General features: G+C 50.7%; 1 protein-coding gene across 1 annotated transcript in view; it reads left to right on the top strand.

The window, feature by feature from the left end:
* Positions 1-10618, top strand: part of LOC131206991 (tolloid-like protein 1) — a 27581-nt gene extending 16963 nt beyond the window's left edge. Inside the window, exons 2-11 of the mRNA XM_058199598.1 lie at positions 3689-5027; positions 5277-5516; positions 5615-6024; positions 6141-6286; positions 6367-6568; positions 7343-7604; positions 7658-7863; positions 8003-8649; positions 8724-9158; positions 9387-10618. Coding sequence (XP_058055581.1) covers positions 3689-5027; positions 5277-5516; positions 5615-6024; positions 6141-6286; positions 6367-6568; positions 7343-7604; positions 7658-7863; positions 8003-8649; positions 8724-9158; positions 9387-9743 — 4244 coding nt within the window. The 3' untranslated portion in view covers positions 9744-10618. The remainder of the gene's footprint in view (positions 1-3688; positions 5028-5276; positions 5517-5614; positions 6025-6140; positions 6287-6366; positions 6569-7342; positions 7605-7657; positions 7864-8002; positions 8650-8723; positions 9159-9386) is intronic.
* Positions 10619-10656: the final 38 nt, after the last annotated feature.

Here is a 10656-nt window from a genome sequence, read left to right as displayed (position 1 = left end):
AAAATCACTCTCAACTTTACCCATTTCGACCTAGAGGGCAACACGTTTTACCAGGCGTCCGAATGCGAGTACGACTACGTGGCAGTGTTGTCCAAGAGTCCGGACGGTTCCCTACACAAGCACGGTTCGTTCTGCGGCTCGAGTGTTCCGCCGGCCGTCACATCCGAGTGGAACGTCTTACGAGTTGTGTTCCGGTCCGACAAGACGATCCAAAAGACGGGTTTCGCGGCCGTCTACTTTACCGACATCGACGAGTGTGCGGTCAACAATGGAGGGTGTCAACAGGAGTGTAAAAATACCGTCGGTTCCTATCTGTGCTCTTGCCGGAATGGTTACACACTGCACGACAATGGGCACGACTGCAAGGAGAGTGGCTGTAAGCACGAGATCTTCGCCCCCCAAGGTCAGATACTGAGCCCTAATTATCCGGACTACTATCCACCCAAGAAGGACTGTATCTGGCACTTTACCACCACGCCCGGTCACCGAATACGGTTGGTTTTCAACGTGTTTGATATTGAGCCACATCAGGTATGTAGTGTGTTGGATTGGAAGGCCGGCCACAAGCGTTACATTGCTACCCATCCCATGTCTTCCCATTGCAGGAATGTGCCTACGATCATATTGTAATCTACGATGGTAACTCACCGGACAGCCACACATTAGGACGCTTTTGTGGGGCGAAAATTCCGCATCCCATTGCGTCGTCCTCGAACCAGATGTACATGGTTTTCAACACCGACACGAGCGTCCAGCGGAAAGGGTTTTTCGCCAGCCATACGACTGCTTGCGGTGGTCGGCTACGGGCGACCGAGGTGAAGAATCATTTCTACTCCCACATCAAGTTCGGCTCGGGCATGTACGAGAACGGAGCGGACTGCGAGTGGACCATCGAGGCCGAATCGGGCCAGAACGTGCAGCTCAAGTTTCTTAGCTTCGAGCTAGAAGAGGAGAAGTTGTGCTCATATGACTACGTCGAGGTGTACGGTGGGCTGGACGACGAAAGTGGCCCCCTGCACGGAAAGTACTGCGGAAATGCGGTAGGTAGTGGTGGTGGTGTGACGTTCCGGAAGTACCGCCGGCCATCCATTGCATCCATTGTCCACTCTATCGTTTTCATTTTCTGCTTCTTTTCCGTTTTCATGCATCCCACCGGGACACCGGGACGCCATCTTTGTTTCTTCCGTTCGCGCGATGCACCATTTTGTCGATTTCCCTTTCTCTTTCTTCCTCCTGCTTCCTGTTTGCACGCGGGCGACGGTCCCCAGAATCCGCCGGAAATCATATCGATGCACGAGGCGCTGATGGTGCGGTTCCGGTCGGACGATACCGTCGGCTTCAAGGGTTTCTCGGCCGCGTACGTCGCCATCAAAACGAACGACGACATGCTCACCACCGATGAAGAAGGTTCTGATAGCTCCGAAATCATCCCGTTTCCCGGTTCACTAAAAACAGTGTTCATCAAACAGGGCGAAGATATGGACGTGGAGGAGGAGGAGGAGGAGGAGGAAGAGGAGGAGGACGAAGATATCGATTATGAGGTCTACCCGCGCCGACCGGCCAACGGCAAGAAGGTGCACATCGCGGTGCACAATGAAATACGCTCGTCTCAGGCGATTGACTGAAACATAATCAAATACTTTGCCACATAATTTTGGCACGCGGGCAATCGGCACGCAAACACACTTCCGGTGCGCGCGGGCTGCCACAACCTGGACAATATACTCACACCACGCTTCGCGGGCCCGGTTTGCCGTTAGCGTTGCGTCTTTCCGTTCGAAGTTCGTCCCGCCAGCAGAGAGAGAGAAAGATAGAGAGTAATAGAGAAAAATAAAAAGAGAGAGAGAGCATGTAACGTTGATACGGATTTTTCCTTACCGGAAGCGATCTTCCACCTTCTAGAACAGCACCATTCGCTCACTCGCGACGCTTCTTATCGTTTCGTCGTCGAAGGTGTACATGTGTCTTCCTCGATTCCGTTCTCCTAGCGCGAAGGGTCCACGGGGAACTGCAAATATCAGCCAGCTGAGCAGTGGCATGAGTTAAAAGGACAAAACATAAAACCGGTACGCCGGGGGGAGGAACGGCGCAACAAACGTTGGCCAGTTTAATACCAAAACTGTAGCCAGTTGTGAGCGGATATATACATTCATAAATAGTTATATTTACAGAAAGGCAGTAGATCTATTTCAACAAATTTCCTAGGAATAAATAGTAGGAACAATTACGATCAACACACAGGCTCGCGGTCTAGGCAGCTATTTTGCTACCGTCGTCGAAGGCGTTTTATTTTGAACTCATTAGAAGAAGAAAACCGAAAGTCACCGCAAAGGTGCGACACACGTCGCCGCAGTAGGTTAATTCCTCGTGTAGGTTAATCGTAGTTAAAGGTAGGATCGTTCATCGGACATTGCCCTTTCAAGCAGTTCTTTCCATAGCTCATATCAGAGGAATCAGTTGCTCGAAAGGATATCAATACCTGTAGCAGGAGTTTCCAGCTGTTCCAAAACTCTTTCCCGTTTTCCAACGGCTCGTTTGTCCCGCTCGTCGCGGCCCGTGACGTGACGATCGAGTAGTTTAACGGTAATTTTAAAACGTGTGTTTTTGAGTGTGTGGACGAAAGTTAATAACGTGCCGCATCTGGTGTGTTGCCGCACAGGCACTTAGTAATAGTAATTTCGTGTCATTTTTTGAATGGAATTCGAACAATAAATTCAATAATTTTTCTCATCGACATGTTTCACTTGGAAGAAAATGTTTGGTTTTAAAATGTTTCATAGCCATAGGTTCATATCGATGTGCACAGTCGGGGACGGTACCCGTTGTCGTTCGAGTGGGACATGTTACCGGGCAGCGTTACCCACAGGATTGTACCCGCTCGAAACCTAATGTCCATTTGGCAGGTAACTTAACATAGGTATAAATACAAAATGCTTTGGAGTGTAACGGATCAGTCGATCGTGATATTTTGTATAGATATGAGCGAACATAGCAGCTAGTCCTAAGCAGCAGCATCGCAGGGCAACGATTCAGTGTCGGGTGTTATCATTGCCCATTTCGTCCTTCTTGGTGGAACGGAGTGTATGATCAAATTCAAAAGGATATTCTAAAATTAAATCAAGTGACCATTAAGACGATGTTTAGCCGTTGTTTCGCAGTGAAGGATCGGAGACAGAACTACGGTTGGTTACCGTTTTCATTAGTACTCCTAATCGGTCAGATTGCCCAGTTTACATGGGGGTTTAGGCTGCACGGAACTTTGATGACGCACCGACAACAGCATCACCGGTACACGGTTGATGAGCTGCTTGAGGGTCACTTTTCCAAAAGCATCTCCGGTGACATCGACATGGATCCCTGCAAATCGAGTAAGTGAATGTTTTGTGTTCCGTTTAATTTATTCCTTAAGCGTAATCCTTGACCCTACTTGAACTTATTCTTATTCAGAAAGAGCATCAAAATATCTAAACCCTGGGTGCGTCTAAGAGATTTATTTGATATTTATCTACTTTTTTTCATTGTGAAGCATGACTGTCATGTAACATATGTAAAGGGGATAAATGTGGTCCGTGGCTTGCAAAGCGCACAACAAAACTATTAATTAAGCGCAGGTGTTGGACTACCGGATACATAGAAACACGCACAGACCCCACGGAAGCACTGGTATTAATGCTGCCGTTTTTTGCAGGCGGATTTATGGGAGACATCGCCATGCCGAACGTAAATTACGAAACGGAATGGCAGCGCCAGCGGCTGAACAAGAGCTTCGAGCAGGACATTGTGAAGCTGAAGCAAGAGGTGTACCTCGAGGGGCTGCAGGTGGAAGAGGAAGGCATGACCGACATGATCCGCAAGAAGACGAAGCAGCGCGCCTCAACGCCGTTGGCCGGCATGCCGACCGGCTCCGGTCCGCGCCCATCGCCGGCGTCGTACGAGAGTGAAAACTCCATCACGGACACTTCCGGCGAGCCAACGGTGCGGGCCACCATCATTGACAATCGGGACAACATCATCACCCAACCTCGGACGGGCCCTCAGGACGAAAAGCCAGTAACGGGTAATGGGCTATTGGGGTCCGAGAAGCCGGACAAAAAGAACGCCACGGCCACGGTGCGAAACATTGACCATAATCGGATCCAGTCCGACACCAAAGACATCGTTATCGATTCGATCAGCGACAATATCATCAGCAACAGTCACGCCAGTAGGAAAGTAGTCACTTTTGCCTTACCACCGGCCGGGACCACGACGCCACCGAACGGGGAGCGCCCCGGACACCGCTCGCAGGCATTCGGCGGAGCGGATCTGGGCCACCACCAGCACCAGCGGCTGCAGAATGGTGACGGCGCTAGAGAACAGACCGGGTTGGAACGCAAACGGCATGGTTCAAACGATGCAGAGCAGGATAAGCCGACTGGCGGCGATGATGTTCAGCTGTTGAATCCTGCCGCGGGCAATCCGGCGATCGACAAAGCGGCCCGCCGTCGTAACCGCCGCCGACGGCGGCGGCAACAACGCCATCCACCGAGCACAGCTAGGACCCCGGCTGGAGGTGGGATTAGCCTACCGATGGCCACCACCACGAGCGCGACGGAAGATAAAAACTCGTACCACGCCCGGCTGGAGCGGCTGCGGGTTGAACTGGGCTCGGTGAGCTACTCGGTACGGGACCACAGCCTCGGAGGTCCGGGCCATCACCACCGTGACCGCGAGCCTGTCGAAACGGAGCCAAAGAAGAAGCGTCGAACGTCGTCGTCGTCGTCAGGAGGCGGAAAGCGGAAGCACCACCGTCAGAACATCGTTGCCCATCAACATGCGACCGACAGAACTGTGGGTCCTGAGACAGGGGACGGTGTCACCAATCGCTACCATCCGCGCTCCTATCACCGAGCGAGGGCCGGCGACGAGGATGGAACGAATTTGCATTTCCGACCGGAGAATGAAGCACCGGCACGGAGCAAGGAAACGGTACAGGTGGCGGATCTACGGCCATCATCAGTACCTGTTGACGTTGAGCCCGCTGAACGGTACGTATATGTTATATCTTTCCCTCCGTAAAGTAAGCATTGAGGTTGTCAAGTGGCAGGCTAGCAATTCATCCCCAGGCCTAGGCCGAGGCTAGGAATGGAAACTTTGTGTACGGCGCGCTGTTCAGATGATCCTTTATTGTGTTCATGCACCGCATTTAGAGCCTCAGATGGGTAGTTCGTGACGAGCCCATGGTCGAGTGAATATTAAATTAATGACACGTTCTTCCTTTTGATAATATTCCCCAGAAACGATGCTTACCTCGTGTTGAATCACCACCGTGTGGCGCGTGCAGCAACCGCGAAGAAGGAACGAATGTGGGAGTTTGGTGTCATACCGTACGAAATCGACGGAAACTTTAGCGGCATGCACAAGGCCCTTTTCCGGCAGGCGATGCGCCACTGGGAGAACTACACCTGCATCAAGTTCGTCGAGCGAAATCCTATCGACCACCCGAACTACATCGTGTTCACCGAGCGGGCGTGCGGGTAAGATGGGTCTGGCGATACCTGTTGAAAAACTTGTGAAAATCCATCATGGGAGGGATGCCTTCACTAATCGTCCCCTGCGTTCCTTTTACTTCCAGTTGTTGTTCGTTTGTTGGTAAACGGGGCAATGGACCCCAGGCGATTTCGATTGGCAAGAACTGCGACGAGTTTGGCATAGTGGTGCACGAGTTGGGTCACGTGGTTGGCTTCTGGCACGAACACACGCGCCCGGATCGAGAAGACCACGTCGTGATCGAGAAGAAGAATATCATGGTCGGGCGGGAGGATAACTTCAACATGCTGTCGAAGGACGAGGTGAATTCGCTGGGTCTTCCGTACGACTACGATTCGATCATGCACTACGCTCGGAATACCTTTTCGAAGAACGTCTATCTGGACACGATTTTGCCCATCGAAATTAAGGGCCGCAAACGACCCGAAATAGGACAACGATTGCGGCTGAGCGATGGCGACATTGCTCAGGCCAACTTGCTGTACCAATGTACCAGTGAGTATTCGCTTTCGTCAGCTTGAATGTCGTCTTGAATTATTGTTTAGCTGGCAGTTTTGTAGTCAATAGACCAATGGCTCTCTATGATTGTTCTCCACAATTCGCTTGGTCAGAGTGTGGTCGTACCTTTCAGGACAACTCGGCATTTTTCACGTCGCCGAGCTATCACTCCAACCAACCTCCACCCGAACCGGAGCGCTGCGAATGGCGTATCACGGCAACGCATGGCGAACGGATATTGCTCAACATAACCGATCTGGTGAGTCTCAGACCATACTCATACTCAGGCCACTCGAGTTAGTGAAAGCCGTTAATGTCCGCTTGGCTTCCTTCGTCCAGGACATTTACAAATCGAACAGCTGTCGCTCCGACTATTTGGAGATCCGGGATGGATACTGGCACAAGTCGCCGATTCTGGGCAAGTTCTGTGGTTCCGGCAAGGTAAACGAGCTGATTCGCTCGACCGGAAGTCGCATGCTGCTGACGTACACCACCACTTACCGGCAGGCCTCGATGCGTGGCTTCGCCGCCAGCTATGAAGGTACGTAACCTCGGCAAATCCGACCGAGATTTGATTACTCAATCAGCAACACAATCATTGGTTGCTAAGATGAGCTGTATCCCTGAAACGCATGTATTTCATGATAAATTGGCGTAGAGTTTAATGCTGGATTTGACAATTTAATGAGCCATTTTTTCAGAATAATATTATCATATCATTAGTGATTAATGAGCCCAATTGTTGAACATTGTTGATTCGGACCGGGTGACCGGGTGTGATCATATGATGCCTTGTTTTATGGTTTTAAAATCCTACTTTGACTGTTTTTTGTTATGAAAAATGAAAAATATGTATCATCATCCGACGAACTTTTAAAGCCCGTGCCTTGTCAGATCAAAGGTTCACCGACAATTGTGGACCATGTGTTCGTCGGTCAATCATTACTCATGCAGGAAAATGAATGCGGCCCCCACGGCTCGTTGGCCTATTGCGTCCATTATTTATCAAAGTCCTTCGGACAGTATGAAATAATAAATTTTAATTAACCCGCATCACGTGTGAGGTACGCCCTTGCGAAGGCGTCCGTAGGTAATCAATACACATCACCCCAGACATCCTATCTGTCCTGCGGTGTAAATAGTGTTAAAGAGTAGATTTAAATGTGCGGCTACAAGAGCAGTGACACTTTAAGTGTCCTTGATGGCAGGTTTTTTCTCTACACGAACAAAGAGTCGCTAAAATGCAACGTTCGAGTTTGGTTCGTTTGGCTCCAATCACAGCCGCTTATCGTGTCCTAATTTTCGGGTTTTACAGCAATTTGTGGCGGCGAGATGAATCTCGAGTCTGGCGGCCGTCTAGAATCGCCCAACTACCCAGTCGACTATCTGCCCAACAAGGAGTGCATCTGGCGGATAACCGTCCCGAAGGACTACCAAGTGGCCTTGAAGTTTCAATCGTTTGAAGTGGAGAATCACGATAACTGTATCTATGACTACGTCGAGGTACGGGACGGTGGCGCTCCCGACTCGCGGTTGATCGGTGTCTTCTGCGGCTACAAGATTCCACCCGATATGAAGTAAGTGGCAATGTGGTTCACGTACGGCATAGACACTCACCCTTTCTTTATAGGTCATCGTCTAACAAGCTGTTTGTCAAGTTCGTCTCGGACGGATCGGTGCAGAAGGCAGGATTCTCGGCCACCTTCATGAAGGAGGTAGACGAGTGCGAGCACATGGACCATGGCTGCGAACACGAGTGCATCAACACGCTCGGAGGCTACGAATGTGCCTGCTACATCGGCTACGAGCTGCACAGCGATAAGAAGTCGTGCGAAAGTAAGTGGCCTTCTCTAGTGATGCCCATTGTGTTGGTCGATGGAACTGACGCACTTTAAATTTGAAGACATTGATCGTCGATGTGATTCTGTCTTCTGGTAGTTCGATTTTTTAAATGGTTCTTGCGTAATTCTTACAGATGCCTGTGGTGGAATGTTGGATACACCGAACGGGACGATCCAGTCACCGTCCTTTCCGAAAGAGTACCCGATGATGAAGGAGTGCGTTTGGGAAATCGTGGCCCTCCCGCAGCATAAAATCACTCTCAACTTTACCCATTTCGACCTAGAGGGCAACACGTTTTACCAGGCGTCCGAATGCGAGTACGACTACGTGGCAGTGTTGTCCAAGAGTCCGGACGGTTCCCTACACAAGCACGGTTCGTTCTGCGGCTCGAGTGTTCCGCCGGCCGTCACATCCGAGTGGAACGTCTTACGAGTTGTGTTCCGGTCCGACAAGACGATCCAAAAGACGGGTTTCGCGGCCGTCTACTTTACCGACATCGACGAGTGTGCGGTCAACAATGGAGGGTGTCAACAGGAGTGTAAAAATACCGTCGGTTCCTATCTGTGCTCTTGCCGGAATGGTTACACACTGCACGACAATGGGCACGACTGCAAGGAGAGTGGCTGTAAGCACGAGATCTTCGCCCCCCAAGGTCAGATACTGAGCCCTAATTATCCGGACTACTATCCACCCAAGAAGGACTGTATCTGGCACTTTACCACCACGCCCGGTCACCGAATACGGTTGGTTTTCAACGTGTTTGATATTGAGCCACATCAGGTATGTAGTGTGTTGGATTGGAAGGCCGGCCACAAGCGTTACATTGCTACCCATCCCATGTCTTCCCATTGCAGGAATGTGCCTACGATCATATTGTAATCTACGATGGTAACTCACCGGACAGCCACACATTAGGACGCTTTTGTGGGGCGAAAATTCCGCATCCCATTGCGTCGTCCTCGAACCAGATGTACATGGTTTTCAACACCGACACGAGCGTCCAGCGGAAAGGGTTTTTCGCCAGCCATACGACTGCTTGCGGTGGTCGGCTACGGGCGACCGAGGTGAAGAATCATTTCTACTCCCACATCAAGTTCGGCTCGGGCATGTACGAGAACGGAGCGGACTGCGAGTGGACCATCGAGGCCGAATCGGGCCAGAACGTGCAGCTCAAGTTTCTTAGCTTCGAGCTAGAAGAGGAGAAGTTGTGCTCATATGACTACGTCGAGGTGTACGGTGGGCTGGACGACGAAAGTGGCCCCCTGCACGGAAAGTACTGCGGAAATGCGGTAGGTAGTGGTGGTGGTGTGACGTTCCGGAAGTACCGCCGGCCATCCATTGCATCCATTGTCCACTCTATCGTTTTCATTTTCTGCTTCTTTTCCGTTTTCATGCATCCCACCGGGACACCGGGACGCCATCTTTGTTTCTTCCGTTCGCGCGATGCACCATTTTGTCGATTTCCCTTTCTCTTTCTTCCTCCTGCTTCCTGTTTGCACGCGGGCGACGGTCCCCAGAATCCGCCGGAAATCATATCGATGCACGAGGCGCTGATGGTGCGGTTCCGGTCGGACGATACCGTCGGCTTCAAGGGTTTCTCGGCCGCGTACGTCGCCATCAAAACGAACGACGACATGCTCACCACCGATGAAGAAGGTTCTGATAGCTCCGAAATCATCCCGTTTCCCGGTTCACTAAAAACAGTGTTCATCAAACAGGGCGAAGATATGGACGTGGAGGAGGAGGAGGAGGAGGAGGAAGAGGAGGAGGACGAAGATATCGATTATGAGGTCTACCCGCGCCGACCGGCCAACGGCAAGAAGGTGCACATCGCGGTGCACAATGAAATACGCTCGTCTCAGGCGATTGACTGAAACATAATCAAATACTTTGCCACATAATTTTGGCACGCGGGCAATCGGCACGCAAACACACTTCCGGTGCGCGCGGGCTGCCACAACCTGGACAATATACTCACACCACGCTTCGCGGGCCCGGTTTGCCGTTAGCGTTGCGTCTTTCCGTTCGAAGTTCGTCCCGCCAGCAGAGAGAGAGAAAGATAGAGAGTAATAGAGAAAAATAAAAAGAGAGAGAGAGCATGTAACGTTGATACGGATTTTTCCTTACCGGAAGCGATCTTCCACCTTCTAGAACAGCACCATTCGCTCACTCGCGACGCTTCTTATCGTTTCGTCGTCGAAGGTGTACATGTGTCTTCCTCGATTCCGTTCTCCTAGCGCGAAGGGTCCACGGGGAACTGCAAATATCAGCCAGCTGAGCAGTGGCATGAGTTAAAAGGACAAAACATAAAACCGGTACGCCGGGGGGAGGAACGGCGCAACAAACGTTGGCCAGTTTAATACCAAAACTGTAGCCAGTTGTGAGCGGATATATACATTCATAAATAGTTATATTTACAGAAAGGCAGTAGATCTATTTCAACAAATTTCCTAGGAATAAATAGTAGGAACAATTACGATCAACACACAGGCTCGCGGTCTAGGCAGCTATTTTGCTACCGTCGTCGAAGGCGTTTTATTTTGAACTCATTAGAAGAAGAAAACCGAAAGTCACCGCAAAGGTGCGACACACGTCGCCGCAGTAGGTTAATTCCTCGTGTAGGTTAATCGTAGTTAAAGGTAGGATCGTTCATCGGACATTGCCCTTTCAAGCAGTTCTTTCCATAGCTCATATCAGAGGAATCAGTTGCTCGAAAGGATATCAATACCTGTAGCAGGAGTTTCCAGCTGTTCCAAAACTCTTTCCCGTTTTCCAACGGCTCGTTTG

Source organism: Anopheles bellator, chromosome 2 (genome assembly GCF_943735745.2).
Source record: "Anopheles bellator chromosome 2, idAnoBellAS_SP24_06.2, whole genome shotgun sequence".
Classification (NCBI taxonomy): domain Eukaryota; kingdom Metazoa; phylum Arthropoda; class Insecta; order Diptera; family Culicidae; genus Anopheles; species Anopheles bellator.
This window is presented reverse-complemented; position numbering and strand designations above follow the sequence as displayed.